Below are 18,849 nucleotides of genomic sequence, written 5' to 3'. Positions count from 1 at the left end.
TCCTGCTATCTTAAACTATTTGAAAGGAGTTATTACAGAATGGGACATTCTACATGTATCTGATGAAGAAATTACACAGGAACTTCCAGATCAAAACACCATTCAGGCCAAGAGAATCCTAGTTAAAAGAGATGGGTCATTAGTTTCTAATGACCCATCTCTTTTCTAATGACCCATAATAAAAAAATTCTTTATATAGTAACAAGCTTTTTTTTTTTTTTTTTTCTTTTTCCAAAAAGTACTTGAAAAGAGCAAGGAAGGAAAGGTACCTTTATTTTATTTTTTCTAGTCTAATTAAGTAATCCTTTCTAATCTTTACTTGATCCCACCAGGCACTACTCTGACCCACCAAGATATACCATACTAACATTTAACTTTCCAATTCCACCAACTTCTGTAAAAGCCAGTTATCTAAACTGTCATGTTCAACAACATATACTGAACGATTCAAGATGCTTCAAACATCTGAAATTTGGGCATTCACAGGCAGTCTATCAAGGAAAAACAGTGTGGTGGTCCAAGGAACACACCCATATTTGAATGTTCTGCACAGTCTTTACAGTATCCAAACTGTAGAGACAATCACTCCACCTATTCCAAAGAGTGTGAAACAAGGAAAAGAGAAAAACTGATTCTTTCAGAAATACAAAAGTGAGCATAAAGTTACTTGGAAGCAAAGAAACAAATATCACTAATTACAGATCATGCAAATATGCAGAAACTGTCCAACAACACAAACAGATAATTATTACCACCACCACCACCACCCACTGCAATTCAAAACCAGTGTTTCAGTTCCTCCCAACATCTCTATAGCTGATTGGGCTTGCTCAATGCTAGCTTCAACACTAAAGTTGTCTCCACCACGAACTTTCAATCAATCCATTAACACACCAGTCACAATTCTGCCAAACATGTCTCCTATTCCATAGCCAACCACAAATGCCTTCTGTCCATGGTCATAGGGATATAAATGAAAAAGAAGTCTTGGATGAACCAGTCTTAGAAATACCTGCAGAGGAAGAGATACAGTCATCCATATTTCTCCAAAACAGAGAAAAGGCCTGAATGATATAAGCAGACCACCATTTGCAAAAATACAGATACAAATATGAAACCAGTATAATGTGTACAACAATATAGTGGAATTGTCTAAGTTTCTGCAGTAACATCAATAAAGTCAAGAATGTCATTGATAAATATAATCCAGTTGGTACCTGCCTTTGAGAAACAAACCTAACTCCACAACTAAGCATACAGTGAACCTTAAACACCTCAACCAGATCACCTCACAAATGCCTAGTCTCCAGATGCTGCAAAACTGAAGCCTTTCTTTCCAGGTAAGAGCACACCCTTTGTTGCCCTTCTTGGTACCCACTCCAGCAATTCTACATTCTTCCTAAAATGAGGCCTCCAGACCTGTGTACAGTACTCAAAATGTGGCCTAGCCACTGCCTTATAATCATCTTCTTATCCCTGCTAGTAAAGTTCCTGTATATCATTGACAAAACCTCATGTGCTGTCCTGGCAGCCTTTCTACACAGATCAGAAAACTTTATATCTGACTGCACAATTACCCTCTTTTTCATTTTCCACCACCCTGAATGCAGTACCACACAGTTGGTATATTAATCTAGGATTACTGCTACTCATATTTGCATTTGTCAATGTTAAACCCCAACTGACTAATTTTTCATGATGCCTGCTATCTCCATCTCTAAAAACTTCATGTGTAAATTTGGATGCAAAATACTCATTCACTTTATCAGTACCCTGTACAGAATCAACAACAGTTATGACATTCATACCAAGTGGCCCAATGCAATTTATCCTCTCCTTCTAGAGGTTAAATGTAAATAATTCCTTGCTATTTTTCTCGGTGCTCTTAGTCAAAGATTTCTAATCTGCCTTAGCATGATTAACATATCAAGTAACTTGATTACAGACTAGTTTGTACATACTGTAGGCTTCTGTGTCCTCTAATATAAATCATCCATAAATGTTTCTTCTCTGCCGATATGCTCATCAATTCATCTGATATGCCTTTGTGGTCTAAAAGTTAAACAGTATCTCTTAGATGGTATAAGAATGAAGCATAGCCACTCTGATTACCACTTTGAATAGCATTAGCAGGGCATATCATGCACAAAAAGCAAGCTTAAATAGCATCAGCCAAAAAAAAAACCACCCTTCCCATTTCTGAGAGGCATAAGCAAAATGAATGAGGGCAAAATTTTCACGGTTATAAATGATTCTAGAACTAGGGGCCATAATTTCAAGTTATGGGAGGGAGATGTTTAGACTGGATTGTAGCAAGGTTCATTTCAGCCAGAGAGTTATAAATTACTGGAATAAGTTACCTATCAAACTGTCAGCCTCTACAATGGGTGGTAGAGGCTGACAGTTTTGGGAAATTCAAAGGTCAGCTGGATTTACCTATGGGAGGAGGGAATTATATTTCTCTTATTAATTTTATTTATTTTTTTCTTGTTATTTTATTTTTATTCTTATTTATTTATTTTTTAATTTTATTATTTTAAAAGGCTGGTGCAGCATAAGCCATAGGCTTCCTTGCACCATGTGGCCATTACTAATACTAAATACCACACCACACTGACTCAATATTACACTGGCAGTACATGTCTAGTCTACTAGTTGAACTATTTTAGATTCTGCATGCTTCTTAACCAAAAGCATAACTGCTACTATCCCCCTAACTCACGTCTTTCCTTCTGTAGGTATTATAATTTATTATTATATTTAGCCATATGGTGCAAGAAAGCCTGAGGCTTTCACTGCACCAGCCAAAAAAAAAAAAAAAAAAACTGTTACCCTGAGAGAGAGAGAGAGAGAGAGAGAGAGTAGAAGGGAATCACCAAGAAAGAGAAGAATGATGATATCCAGCTCAGGACCCTAGGTGCACCAACCCATACTCACCAAATGTGAGCCCCTGGGATAGTCATCATATTCAAATTCTGCATTCCCAATATCAGAGTTATGCCATATTTCTGTTATACTTATGATATCAGCATTTGTTAACTTCACCAATACTTTAAACTCAAATTTATTTATTACACTCCTAGCATTAGCACACAATGCAAGAATACATGCACCAGTTTGTGATTTTGGTAACTCTAACAGCCTAAAATTGCTGGTCCCATGAAATCCCAAAATGTCTTGCAATTTGATGAAATTTTCAATAAAAGAATCAAAATTTACATGGATTTAACAATTCTGGTTTAGAATGCTTGAAATTTTCAATTCATCAATCTAAGAATACATCAGTCAAAGTTTAGAAAATCTATAAAGTCACTGAGCACCTCTATTAATGGCATGCACACTACAAAATGTAGATCTACTACTGATCACAACATTAGAGTTTGAAATGGAAAGTTTAAAAAAAAAAAACTGAACATTTATCAGGATAACACATGTGCAGAAGGTAGAAAATGCATATATGGCAGGGGCCCCAACATCCAATGGTAATTCGTTGCACAAAATCCATTGTATTTTGAAAATATTGTAAGTTAAAACCAATAATATATTGATTTCCTGTAATTCGTTCCCCAACAACATATAAAACAGGTATTCCTTACATATTATACATTTTTACATTAAAAATGAGTGTTTTATCAAGGTTATTTAATAAATAGTCATAAAACATCTTAAAAAAAAAAAACAATAAATTAGCATTTACACTGAAGTGCAGCGCTGATGAAATCAATGGTGGCGTAGTGGTGGTGGGACTATATCAAGTGTCAGGTGTCTTCAGTCTTTTGCTGCTACTGGCAAAGAAACTGTCCAAAGTAGACTGCTTTTGATGACTTTTTTGTTGGCTTCCTGAAGTAAGAAATGACTTCGTCTTCCATTTTGCACATCATGAGTTCAGTGTTTTCAATGTGGGAATGTTTTTTACCACTTCTCTTAAACACTCTCAACAAGAAATGGCAGTCTTCAACTCTTCAGCTGACACTTTTTGGGTATCTTTTTCTTCCTCTTCCTCTCCATAACATTCTCCAACTCTTGTAGCTCCTCTGTTGTTAGCTCACATTCATGAGCATCAATAAAGGCAGAGGCGGATTTAACGGCGGGCACACCGGGCACGGGCCCTGGGCCCCGACTTCTGAAGGGCCCACTCAAAACCAACAAATTAGTTGAACATATTAGTTCAAAACTCTGTGATTATTATTATTATGCTATTATTAATTATATTATACATATATTATATTCAAATTTTATTGGAAATAAAACATTAATAGTACATAATATTTTTTATTTATTTAAAAAAATGTTTAACATGTATTTTTATTTTCCCTGTCTCTCTTTTTTTAAGGGGCCCAATATTTTCTTCTGCGCCCGGGGCCTCAACCGACCTTAATCCGCTCCTGAATAAAGGTCCTCCACATCCTCCTCCAGACCCATTGATTTACCAAGAGTGACGATATCATTTGTCAAAGCACCATCATCTTCAAATCCGTCAACATTATGGATAATTAAAGGCCATATGGTTTTCCAGGCTGAATTTAAGCACCTGGTGGAAACATCATTCCAAGAACTTACAATCAGCCACACACAGTCCAACAAATTGAACCTCTGACCTTCAAATATCTTTGAGGGTGATAGTATTTTCACCAGAGGTCACCGCAAAGCAACTTGCAAACATTTTCGTGGTGTGGATAATCTTGAAGTTTGCAATCACTTGCTGGTCCATTGGTTGAAGAAGAGGAGTAGTGTTGGGTGGCAAAAATTTGATTTGAACAAAGTCAAATTGTGCCTCAAGAGATTGAAAAAGGTTGGGATTGTGGCCTAGAGCATTATCCAGCAGGAACAGTGCCTTCATAGGAAGGCTATTTTTCTCAAGGTAACTCTTCACTGAAGGACAGAAAACTTCACGCTCCCAACCATTGAAGACATATCCTGTAACCCAGGCCTTCTTGCTACTGCACAAACACTCCCAGCATGCCTTTGCCAACCTTTTGTTGTTTAAATACTCTAGGGATGTTAGACTGATACAAAAAAACAAAGGCTTCATCTGAAAATCTCAAGAGGCATTGGCACCCAACAGGAGAGTGAGCCCATCTTTCATAGGTTTATGCCCAGGTAAACTAGCCTCATCTTTAGTGATGTACGTTCTCCTGGGCATTTACTTCCAGAAGAGGACAGTTTCGTCAATGTTAAAAACCTGCTGGGGAAGATAACCTTCCTGATCAAAAAACTCTTGGAATTCAATTTTAAAGGTCTCAGCTGCTTCTTTTTTTTTTTTTTTTTCCAGCACTGAAAGCTTCCCCATGCCTTTCAATGTTTTTGATATTTGCCCTTTTTTTGAAGTGCTCGAACCAGCCTCTGCTGGCTTAAAATGTTCAAAGTGCAGAGCAAGTTGATGGAGCTTTAAGTTCGGAAACAATCATATGAGTGATGTTGGTTCATTTCTGTTGGGATAATGTTACCCATAGGGAGTACTTTGCATTTTTCAATGTTAAACTGCAGGTGCCACTCCTCAGCTCATCTGCCTAACTTTTCTAGATCCTCTTGCAGTAGCATACTGTGTTTAGTGTCATTAACAACCCTGCCAACCTTTGTATCATCTGCAAACTTGGACATTAAGCCTGATATACCTTCATCAATATCATTGATAAATACAAAAAACAACAATGGGCCCACCACCGAAACCTGGGAAACTCCGCTAGTAACATAGTCCACGTAGAGAAGTGTCCATTTATTACCACTCTTTCCCACTCAACCATCTCTTTATCCATTGCAGTAACTTGCCCTTATTGCCATACTGCTCCAATTTTTACAGCAGTCTTCCATGTGCAACAGTCTCAAAATCTTTCCTGAAATCCAAGAATATGATATCAAAATTATTTTTGCATCTAGTTCCTTTGTGACCACATCATAGTTTCCAATGCAATTGGTCAGACAAGGTTTCCCCTTAACAAACCCATGCTGTGTCTGAGCTATTACTGCTGCTTTGTCTAGGTGATCCTGTATCACCTCTTTAACCAGTGACTCCATTATTTTCCCCGGAGCAGAACTTAAACTAACAGGTCTATATTTATTTGTGTCACCCTTTGAACCCCTTTGGGAATTGGGGATACATTTGCATATCTCCAGTCCATGGGGACCTCCCCTGACTCTAAGAATGCTCTTATAATTATGGCTCAGGGTTTGCTCACTTCCCTTTCTGCCTCCTTCATTATAACTGAATAGATTCCATCTGCCCCAGGTGCCTTTTTTATGTTTAACTTCAACAATTTCTTCTCCACTTTGCTCTCAGTTATTACAAAATCACTTAGCTCCCTGTTAGAGTTTTATAAACTTCTGGCATTTCCCTTCTTGAATAACTCCTCATGTGTGAATGTAAAATAATAAAATGTGAAAGTGAATGAATAGATGCAAAATACTCATTCAGTTTATCAGCTACCTGAGCATGATCATCAATAGCCAAACCATCTATGTTACGTGTACCAAACTGGTTCATCCCCTTCCTTCTAGAGTTTACATAAGTAAAGAACTCTTTACTGTTTTTCTTTGCATCCTTTGCCAAAGATTTCTCGTAATCTCCCTTTGCCTACCTTACCTCTTTTGTGACTTGATTACAGACTACCTTCCAGAGGCTCTCATCTGGTGAGTATGGGTTTGGCACACCTAGGGTCCTCAGCTGGATATCATCATTTTTCTCTTTCTTAGCGAATCCCTTTACTTTTGACTATCTCTCTCAGGGTAACCCGGGGAATTTTTTTTTTTTTTTTTTTTTTTTGACTGGTGCAACATAAGCCGCAGGCTTCCTTGTATCATGTAGCTAATAATATTATGAAATAATATCTGCCATAGGCTTTTTTGTCACCTGATAATTTATATGCATCACATGCATTTTTATTCTCTGTCATGAGCTTCATTAATTTATCCGACATCCATTTAGGATGTCGGATAAATTAATGAACAGTATTTCTTAGTTGGTATGAAAAGTTTAGTAGCCTCCAAGATGAAGTCCCAGAAGGCTTCCCATTTAGAATTCACTGTTGGTAACATCATCAGTTGATAACACTGTATAGAATTTAAAAACTGTCTGAGACCACTGTAGTCAATTTACGAAAACAAAAACCCTTCCCTCCAACCTTGATGATAGTTACATCTTTAAGTAAATCCCACATCAGTACACTGTGATCACTGTCACCTAGTGGTTCCTTTATCTGTAAATTCCCAATACATGAATAATCGCTGCTGATAATCAGGTCAAGGGTATTACTTCTTCCGGTTGCCCCTCGAACATGTTGCTGTAGAAAACAATCCTCCAATAAATTCACAAAAGTCTTGCTAGCATGCGAGTGACCAACCCACAAGTTCCAGTCAATATCTGGAAAGTTAAAATCCCCCATTACAAGACATTCTGATTTACTGTTTCCATTCTATTTCTCTGCACAACTGTTCATTATACTCATCAGCATCGTTAGGCCTATAACATACTACTACTCTCATTTTCTCTTTCTCAGTGTTTATGTCACACCAAACAGACTCAACATTGCACTGTCCATCTGTGTCAACTGGATGCACTTTCTTAGATTTTGTGTTTCTTAACTAACAGCATAACTCCTCCCCACTTCCTACCCTGTCTGTCCACATTGTACTATTACTGGGCATTCCATTTAATGAAAAGGGTACCCAAAAGTAGGTATATCTAATAAAGTATTCATTAATTGTAGGTGTTTTTTTAATACTAGTTGTTTATAACAGATAACAGTTTTTTACTAACTGTAGTCACGTGCCATTGCACTCTATGGCAATTTTTGTTTTATAACTAGTGGTAGCACCATTTGTTCCAAATGGTGCTACCACTAGTTATAAAACAAACTACACTAGTTATAAAACATTTTGTTTTTCCAGAAAAACAAAATGTGTTCAATGGTCATAAATCTCACCACCAGGATATTATTATACTGATAGTTTAATGTGTGCCAGTTTCTTTGATCATTTAAAAGTAGCAAGTAACACTTCAGACAATTGCTGTTCTGGTCAACCATTCCCCAATCTCTTCCATCATGCAGTATGATTGATGACTTTTGAGGTTATGATGAACATCGTGGCGAGATCCAATATTCCTTACATTTCGAGGGTACAGCTCTAAAACGGTGTTCGCAGGCCGGCCGCTAATTAGTACACCAGACCGAACCTATTGGTAACTCTTTAGGAGGCTTCCGGATCAGCTAGTGTATAATCTTGCTACCTCTACTCTGCCAGATAGTGACTGGAGGGAGTCCGAGTAGTGTGTATGTGGGGAGCAATGTCAAAACCACGTTATGTCAAGGATCTGGGTATATTTTTACCATATGTATGCCATATCCAAAAATTTCCTTACTTCATACAGCTGGTCGAGATGCTGAGGCCTTTGCAATTACTAATGACCTAGCACAGATTGTTCATTTACCTACAAGAATACCGAACAATCCTAATCATACAGCCAATACACTTGATCTTTTTCTCACAAACAACCCTTCTAAGTACAGGTCGAAGTGAGAGGTACTTTAAGCACTTCAGATCACAACTTGGTGATTGTCTCTTCTCCAATGGAACCTTTATCTCATGGCTATTCCCAACCTCGTGTTGTTTGGCATTACAACAATGCAAAATGGGATGATTTACGAGACTTCTTTTCTTCTTTTCCTTGGTCAGATTACTGTTTCAAAACTTCTGATGTCAAAGTTTGCTCAGATCATGTCAGTGAAATTATTCTTGCAGGAATGGAATCCTTTATCCCACACTCCACTTTAAAATCTCGTCCTTTATTTAAACCTTGGTTTTCCAATAAATGTGCTAAGGCTGTTCAAGAGAAGAATGTTGCATATTGAATTGGCTTGTTTCTAATTCTCCAGTTTCATTTTCTGCCTACACCAAAGCTCGCAACTATTGTAAAGCAGTTATTAATCAGTCCAAACTAGAGTTTGAAAAGGCTAAGAGTAGAAAACTTGCTTCTTGCCCTAAAGGTAGCCGAACATTATGGTCTCTTGCCAAAGCTATTGGCCGCAACTTTTGCCCATCTCTGCTCCCACCTCTGTCCAAACCAGATGGTTCTGTTGTCACTTCAGCCAAGGATAAAGCTGACCTGCTAGCATCCCATTTTTCTTCCAACTCATGTATTAATGATCTTGGTAAAACACCTCCCATCATTCCCAACACGCTCCATTCAATGCCTCCTGTGGTCTTCCTACAAAAGGATGTCAGAAGGATTTTGACAAATCTTGATGCTAAGAAAGTTCCAGATCCCAATGGTATTTCTCCACTTGTTTTCAAAACCTGTGATCCTGAACTTACTCCTATTCTTTGCCGCCTTTTTTCACTTTCTTATTCCAAAGGTGTTTTTCCTTCTGCTTGGAAATTTGCTCATATCCAGCCAGTTCCTAAAAAGGGAGACAAATCCCTCCCATCCAATTATCATCCTATTACCATTACTTCTACTCTTTCTAAAGTAACGGAGAAATCGATTAAACGCCAACTCTTAAACTATCTAGAAACCTTCCGTCTGATCAACGATCGCCAGTATGGATTCCGTCAGTGTTGATCCACTGGTGATATTCTGGCTTATGTTACCCATTTATGGACTAATTCAATGGAAAGGTTCGGTGAAACACCAGTAGTTGCTCTTGACATCTCCAAGGCTTTCGATCGTGTTTGGCATAAAGGTCTTCTAAACAAGCTTCCATCTTATGGTTTGCCAACTGTTTTTAGTAACTGGTTATCCAGTTTTCTCTCTGACTGCTCACTGAGGGCGATGGCTCTCTGTCTTCTAAATTCTCCACTAATGCCGGTGTTCCCCAAGGTTCAGTTCCCTCCCCTACTTTTTTCCTCTTGTATATTAATGACCTTCTTCCATTGACTGGAAATCCTATCCATAGTTTTGCCGATGATAACACATTGCATTCCACTTTCCATTTTGAGAAACCTTGTCCAGCTCAATCAGCTTCAAGTTCTCGAAAATCTGCTGCCAATTCCTTAAATGCCGATCTTCAGGTAATTCTCCAGTGGGGCAAAGACAACTTAGTTGATTTCAAACCTTCTAAATCTCAATCTTGTCTTATATCTCGCAAAAAGGATTCTTCTGCTCCTATGCTTATCTTTAGTGACACTCCGATTTCTAGGCAAAATGATATATCTCTTTTGGGGATTACCCTGACTTCTAATATCTCTTGGCACAAGCATATTACAAATATTGCTCCCTCTGCATCTAAAAAACTTGGTTTTCTCTTTCGCTCTCGGCGTTACTTTTCTTCCAAACAGCTGCTCACTCTGTATAAATCGCAAATCTGCCCTGCCATGACGTGGTGTCACACAGATATAAGGAATGCAGAACTGGAATTTGGGGAGTACAATGTCTACAGAAAGGATAGACAGGATAGGAAGGGAGGAGGGGTTATGCTATTAGTTAAGAAACACATAAAATCCAAGGAAGTGAAGCCAGTCGACATCGCTGGACAGTGCAGTGTCGAGTCAGTTTGGTGTGACATAAGCATTGGGAGATCAAAATTGAGAGTAGGAGTGTGCTATATGCCTAATGACTCTGATGAGTATAATAAGAAACTGTACAGAGAAATAGAGTGGGCCAGTAAATCAGAGAGTCTTATAATGGGGGATTTTAATTTCCCAGATATTGACTGGAATTTGGGGGCTGGTCACTCACACACTAGCAAGGCTTTTGTGGATTTATTGGATGATTGTTTTCTACATCAGCATGTTCGGGAGGCAACTAGAGGGAGTAATACTCTTGATTTGATTATCAGTAGTGATTCTTCATGCATTAAGAATCTGCGGATAAATAAACCACTAGGTGGCAGTGATCACAGTGTGCAGAAGTGGGAGTTACTCAAAGAGGTAACTACCATTAGGGGTAAAGGGAAGGGGTATTGCTTTCATAAAGGTGACTACAATGGACTGAGACAGTATTTAAATTCTATACAGTGGGATCAACTGATGATGTTACCAACAGCAAATTCAAAATGGGAAGCATTCAAAGAACTTATCTTGCAATCTACTAGGCTTTACATACCAACTAAGAAATATTGTTCAAGGTTTAGGCCTAAATGGATGCCAGATGAACTAATGAGGCATATGGCAGAGAAGAAAAATGCATAGGATACATACAAATTAACACGTGACACAGAAGCCGATGATAGATACAAGTTGATCTGTAACCAAGTTACAAAGGAGGTTAGGCAGGCGAAGGCAGATTATGAGAGATCCTTGGAAAGGGATGCAAAGAATTCTTTACTTATGTAAACTCTAGAAGGAAGGGGATGAATCAGATTGGTCCACTTGATATCGATGGGTCAACTGTTGATGACCCTGCTCAGGAAGCTAACAAACTAAATGAATATTTTGCATCAACATTCACACATGAGGAGTTATTCAGAGAGGAGAATGCCAGAGGTGTATTCAACTCTGGCAGTAAGCTAGATAATCTTGTAATAACTGAGAGTAAAGTGGAGGAGAAATTGTTGAAGATGAACACAAGAAAGGCACCTGGGGTGGATGGGATCTATCCAGTTATATTAAAGGAGGCAGCAAAGGAAGTAAGAAAACCCTTAGCCATAATTATGAGAGCTTCCTTGGACTCAGGGGAGGTACCCATGGACTGGAGATGTGCAAATGTGACCCCAATTCATAAGGGAGGATCAAAGGCTGACACAAGTAATTATAGACCTGTGAGTTTAACTTCTCTTCCCGGAAAATTAATGGAGGCACTGGTTAAAGAAGCACTGCAGGATCATCTAGACAAGACTTCAGTTATAGCTCGGACACAGCATGGTTTTGTTAAGGGGAAGTCTTGCCTGACCAATTTGATTGGATACTATGATGCAGTCACAAAAGAACTGGATGCAGGGAATAATTTTGATATTATATACTTGGATCTTAGAAAGGCTTTTGATACTGTTGCACATGGAAGACTGCTGCACAAATTGGAGCAGTGTGGCATTGGAGGCAAATTGCTGCTATGGATAAAGGGATGGTTGAGGGGGAGACGACAGAGAGTGGTAATCAATGGACACTGCTCATCGTGGACTAATGTTATTAGTGGAGTCCCTCAGGGTTCAGTATTGGGTCCTTTATTGTTCTCTGTATTTATAAATGATATTAATGATGGTATATCAAGCTTAATGTCCAAGTTTGCAGACGATACAAAGGTTGGCAGGGTTGTCAAGGACACTACTGACACTATGCTGCTGCAACAGGATCTGGAAAGGTTAAGCAGATGGGCTGAGAGGTGGCAAATGAAGTTTAACATTGACAAATGTAAAGTACTACACATGGGAAACAGCAACCCCAGAGCAACGTATCAACTCTGTGGTACTACACTGATAGTGGTAGAGAATGAAAGGGATCTGGGGTGGTTGTGCAGGCAGATATGAAGTTCTCTGAGCAATGCAGACGGGCTGCAAGAGTAGCTCATGGTGTATTGTCAATGATATACAGGAATTTTTCTAGCAGGGATAAGGAGGTGATTATTCCCTTGTATAAGGCAATGTTCAGGCCACACCAAGAGTACTGTATACAGGTCTGGAAGCCTCATTTCAAGAAGGATGTAGAGTTGCTGGAATGAGTACAGAGAAGAGCAACAAGATTAGTGAATGGAACAAAGGGGTGCTCTTACGAAGAAAGGCTTAAGTTTTGTGAATTACAGTGTCTGGAGACTAGGCACCAGTGAGGTGATCTGATAGAGGTGTACAAACCCTTGAATGGTTTGAGCATGCTCAATGCTGATGGGATTCTTCCTCTTGCTCAGAATAATCACCTGAGAAGGCATAAATTCAAATTGAGGAAAGACAGATGTAGGATAGATGTGCGGAAATTTGCCTTTAGCCAGCGGGTGGTTGGTAGGTGGAACAGACTTCCATCCCTTGTCGTGGAAGTTGATAGCCTAAATAAGTTTAAGGCTCAGCTGGACAGGTATTTCGAACGAACAGAGGGGTGAAGTGGAAGTGGTTATTTTTTATTTATTTTTTTTACACTATTTTTTTTTGGCTGATGCTGCATAAGCTTGCTTTCTTGCATCAAATGCCTCTACTAATGCTAATGCTAACTACTGTTCCCACATCTGGGGTGGTGCCCCAAAAACCTCTCTCAGGCTTCTTGATTCCATTCAGAAGAGGGCTGTTAGGTTAATTAATGATTCATCTCTAACAGTCTCTCCACTCGCTGTCTCATAGATGTACTGTTTCTACTACATGCCTCTTCTACAGACTCTTCCATGGGCACTGTTCTTCTGAATTGGCTTCTATAATTCACGCTCTCTCTTTCAACACAGTCCGAACACATGCTGCCACCAGCCAACATCCATTTACTGTTCAACTTCAAACTCACAGAACCGACTTTTCATCTTTCTCGTTTATTCATTCAACTGCCGTTTTCTGGAACTAGCTTCCTTCATACGTATTTACAGTCTACAGAAGTTCAAGTCCAATGTCAATAAATATCTTCTTTCATCTTCTCAACCGCCAACCCAAGCACGGTACTAAGTACTATAGGTTCTAATACCTCTCGTGTTTGGGGTTTACATATAAAAAAAAAAAAAAAAAAAAATTCAACGATTTATCCTTACCTGATTAATGATAAAAATAATCTGTAAAACAGGTTCTTCTTTCTGATGGTCCACATGATGGCCTACACCAGGGCGTCCAAAACTTGGAATGCCATTAAGTAAATAGTTATATTTTGTTTTTTTAAGTAAATTAAATTAAGACCAATTTAATTTTAGATTAAATTGATTAAATAAAATCTCATTGAAAGTACAAATTTGAAACAACTTTTGATTTCTGTTTTAATGAAAATGTAATACAGGAAGGATTTAAATTAACTATATATTTAAGGTTATAAACAACTGCCTAAGAAAATTAATTTTTTTATTGAAATTTTATAATGTGTTCAAAATAAAATATTAAACACAGTCAACCTCAAAATCTAGCAACATCAGGGCCTGACTCTTGATGGATTGGGTCATAAAAATGCAATTTTGCAATTCCGTACTACTTATTGTACAAAGTATCCTCTATTCCCAAAAAGAAAGGAAATAAGCAGCATGCAGAGAAGTAAATATACAATACAATAAAAAATAATATTATTTTCATATTTTCCCTTATCTTCCAAAATATCATACTGTGTATAGCGTATTTTTAAAGGTGAAAAAAATGGTGTGTGGATGCAATTGCTTCACCAGTGTCTCAGTGTAAAGCAAGTCAAGCAATGCAACCTTTGCCACAATATATATGATCTTGTGTATGCATTTGAAAGACCACAATCCTTTGAATTACTTTATTTTCTTTTCAATAGCCTATGGCAAATAAAAATGGATGAAACTGCTATGTTAACATGTATTAATCATCTAAAAGTTCTAAAACATTCACTAAACAGTAAACAAATTTTCAGTGAATTGTAGCCCAAGTCTGATGTTTCACATATGAATTGCAAAACTCAGAACTGAATATATCATCAATTATGAATGACATGCTAATCTTGTTCACAAATAGCAATTAGACAATTCCATGACAAAAAATTTCTTGATGTAGTTGGAGTGGGGCAAAAACTTATAGCTGTGAGTTACAATGCAACCTTGCACAATCAGCTATAAAATGTATCACAGTCAATGGCCTGAGAACTACACTGCTATTCTCGTGTAACTTTCCAGATTCACACAGTTTCCTAAACTGAATCTGGTGGTGTCTAACAATGGAATGCCACATTTGGGATGTTCAAATTAACAAAGGATTTTACTGAATTAGAACAAGAAAACATTAGCTATGTCCTAAAATATCATAACTTCTGCCTAACATGAAGATGTGCCAAATATCATATTCATTCAAATGGAAATTCGATTCATTCAATAAAAATATGATCGTAAAAGGAGCTTTAAATAGTAAAAGAAACATATCCAAACATCAAAGTGAAAAATGTTGATCTGATCAGGGCCTGATTTTGATATGAGGCCCTAAGTCAAAATGTGTGAAGAGGTCCCAAAATATATAAGTATACATTTTCACAAAAGGAAATGAGAGCCCCACACACTCATTCAGACAGTGAGGCACCAAGTTATGGTTTATACCTAAATCCAACCATGGTTCCAATTCATGAATTATATTGAAACTTTTTATATCATAATAAAACTATAAATTTGACCTTTGCCAAATTTCTGAATGGCCTTAATGTGATCTTTAAACAGCACTCCCCAAAGATGGCAGATCAGCCAGTATGGTAGTTTTGCTACTGTATTTCATGGTATTTTATTATTATTATTATTGCTCTTATATTATTTCTCCCTGATTGGGGGTTCCACCTCTTGACGGGTATTGTTACCAAGTACACAGGGTGGTTGTTGTTATGTCTAGTGTTACTGTTGGTCGAGGAACTCTGACTATCCTACAGGTGTTCAGGATTGCGACTTCCTGGAGTTCCTTATAGGTGTTTGCTGGGAGACCTATTGCTGCTATGCTGTTATGTAGGGTCTTTGGCACCATACCTGTGGTTGACATGATGATGGGGATGGGTCTTACTTGTTGCACATGCCACATATCTTTGATCTCCTGTCTTAGGTTCATGTACTTCCTGTATTTTTCCCCATGGATTTTCTGCAGGTTGCCAGTGTTGGGTACCACTAGGTCAATCAGATAGGTAGTCTTTTCCTTCTTGTTCACAAGGGTTATGTCTGGTCTGTTGTGCGGGATTGTCCTATCCGTTATTATGGCGCAGTCCCAGTACAGCTTGTGGGTTCAGGTCTCTAATACTGCCTGGGGTTCATACTTGTAGTATGGTACACTTTCTTCAAATCAACTGGTATTTCCTTGCTAACTTCCGATGTATTATCCTGGCTACCTGGTTGTGTCTATGAGTGTACTCAGTCTGGGTGATCACCTTGCATTCCACGGTGATGTGTTGGATTGTTTCTGAGGTCAGGTGGCATCGTCGACATATGTCATCGGACACTCCAGAATCCTTGGCGATGTATTTTCTATAGTTCCTGGTGTTGATTACCTGGTCTTGGATGGCAAGCATGAATCTTTCAGTTAATATTATTATTAGCCATATGGTACAAGGAAGCTTGAAGCTGCACCAGCCAAAAAAAGTTTGAGTACCCTGAGAGAGAGAACTAGGAGGGAATCACCAAAAAAGAGAAGAATGATGATATCTAGCTCAAAACCCCGAGTGTGTGCCAAGCCCGTACTCACCAGATATGAGCCCCTAGGTTATGGTTTAATTGTTGAATGAGGTACAAAAGACCATTTATAATGGATTATTAATCTCTTTTTTGGGAATAAAACTAGACAATTACAAAACCTTCTAACAAACTCGGTGACATTAGAAAATAATTATTATTGCAACTTCAAAGTGTTTGGAGTGGCACAAGAAAACATTTATTCTCTGAGACTAAATCTATGTCCATACACTGCATTCAAGAAAAATTAAAAAACTGTGCCATGCACTGCATACATGTTAGGTGAAGTCAAAGAATTTTGAGCTCTTGGAAACAAGTTTTTAGGAAAATTTTGCCATTTTTCTGACTTAATTAACATATTAAATTGTGTTCAATAAATGTTATGACTTAATATTCATAGAGATTTTGTATCAGTGATTTTGTGTGAATATCATATCACATAACTAGCAGTGTAATGCATGGTGACAGAATTGTAAGGTTTTAATTGTGGTAAGTCAAGGATTTCATAATACACATAATGCAAACTTGATAGTACCTAAATGCAATACATTAAACTGCTAACAGTTTAATGTATTCTCAAATTAAATTGAATTTAAACAGAAATCATGCCTCAAACTAGATCAGCAAAGCTCAACAAAGGCTTAACATAGCAGAAATGCTTTGGCTCAAGGGAAAAGTGAAGGGGAATGCTGCATGTGCAATGTTCATGGACTATTTGGAATGGGACATGATACAGTTAAGGCAAATGCCTTGTGTGTGTGTGTAGGGTGCAGAACTCAATGTTCTGATGGGTGTTTCTGAGAGCTTGGAAAAAATAGGGTGGATGCCCTCAAAGGAATTAAAATGGGGACCCTTCAAGCCCTCAGCTACCTACCTCAATGTGAGATGTCACACTTGCACATCAAGCAACACAGCTGCAATCCCCTAGGCAGAATGTGCTGGTCCCAAGAAGGCAGTTTTGTCTGTGAGAGAGGAAATATATTGTGAAGAAAAAGATTGGTGGAATAAGACCAGGGTATGTCTGCCAGGAACAAAAGTTGATGATGTAGAGCAGATATCATCAAATAAAAGCACAAAAGGCAATACTGTTGTATACATTAGCACTAATAATAAGAGTAGATCTTTTATTATTATTATTTTCATTATTTCTCAGAAGAGACACCTGGTTACAGCTATTGGCCAGGGGATAAAGATACATATTCTATTATGCTACAGAATATAATACTATATGCAATTTTAAAATACATGAAAAACTTGTTATCTGGATTATACAATGCCTGAAATACTTGTAATCTGCTTAAGTTTACCACTTAATTAATATAAACAGGTAAAAACTTAATACTGCTTCATTTAAAGCATAACTTCTGATTTGACCCACAGTAGTGGGAGAGTTACCATATTTACATAAGCACAAATATTTACAGCAGAACAGCTCAACATATAACACGAAACAACAAAACTTCAGGTATTGCAGTGTTACAATATAATCCAAAATAAAAACCTGAAAGTTCATTTTACTGTTTCCAGCAGTCTGTTTCTTCTGTGGGAGAAAGTAGGACATACCTTGCAAATATATTTCATGATGAGGGTTAGGATTCCTAAAGTCTGCCAACTCATGTCTGGATGATCAGGGTGCCATATATGTTTTCTTATGTATTTGCAGGTAAGGAGTTTGAGAACTTCTTTTCTATATGATTTGCTTGTGAAAGGTTTTGCAGGGCTGATATTTAAGTTATTAAACAGCTTTATAGTGTTTGCTGGGAAGAACCTTCTGTTAGACTGAGAGTTTCGTATCTCACAATAATCAGGCAGAATTAATTAACTACTAAATAGTTAATACAGTGTCTTAGGATATTTTAAATTATTGAAACCATGCTTCTTTAAAACTCTTCAGTTTACCCAAAATCAACTATTCTACTGTTAGAATCGTATCTTGGGAATCTTTAGGATAAAATTATAAAACTATTCATTTGGAACTTACGTTTAATACAATACGGGAGAAGAAACTTATTTTCCAGGAAGAGAGTGTGTATGGACAGATATTGCGCAATTTCTTGCCCTAGTTCTCTGTCAAGGCCTCGCACCAACAGAGCAGAAGAGGAGAGTGCCTCAGTTCTCACGCCCACAATGGTACTAAAAAGGGTTTTATTGCTACGGCAGAGACGGGATGTCCAGTTGTTTTCGCGGGACGATTTACCAAAGATGGTAGTGTCACTGTAAAATGGGCATTCCAAAGTTTTTGCATTTTACTGTGATCCAAGCCCGAGGCAGGATTCGAACCCGCGACCTTTGGGTTGCCGGGCAGGCACTTTACCCACCTGGCCAGCCCGGTTGGCTCTGTGACGTAGAACGAGATAATGTTAGTATATAAAGGGTTCTGTGAGGCACTAAGGGGGGGGACCTTTTTGCTTCTGTAATGGGAACTGGTAAGAGAGTTGAACGTCTTGTCGCTGAACGTTGGTCGAGAGTTTTAGTGATGTGAAGGGAAAGTTCGCAGTCTGTGTCGCTCCAGCCTTAAGAATGGCCGAGGAGGAGCTGAGGCAAAGGAATCAAGGCTCAGAGGACCACACGCTAGTTTCCACCAGAGGAAAGGAGGGCTTATAACCTGTCCTGAAGCAAGAGATTTAACTGGTAAGCCATTATTTCATTTGTGTGAA

General features: G+C 38.1%; 1 protein-coding gene across 1 annotated transcript in view; it reads right to left on the bottom strand.

Moving 5' to 3' along the window:
• LOC150081240 (syntaxin-binding protein 5-like) overlaps positions 1 to 18,849 on the bottom strand; it is a 416,184-nt gene that overhangs the window by 290,687 nt on the left and 106,648 nt on the right. The window contains exon 4 of the mRNA XM_090379469.1: positions 13,589 to 13,670. Within this exon, the coding sequence (XP_090235595.1) occupies positions 13,589 to 13,670 (82 nt within the window). The remainder of the gene's footprint in view (positions 1 to 13,588; positions 13,671 to 18,849) is intronic.

This window comes from Mastigoproctus giganteus, chromosome 8 (genome assembly GCF_048544385.1).
Source record: "Mastigoproctus giganteus isolate SK-2022 chromosome 8, ASM4854438v1, whole genome shotgun sequence".
In the NCBI taxonomy this organism is placed as follows: Eukaryota; Metazoa; Arthropoda; class Arachnida; order Uropygi; family Thelyphonidae; genus Mastigoproctus; species Mastigoproctus giganteus.
The sequence above is the reverse complement of the archived record's forward strand: the minus strand, read 5'-3'. Positions and strand labels throughout refer to the sequence as shown.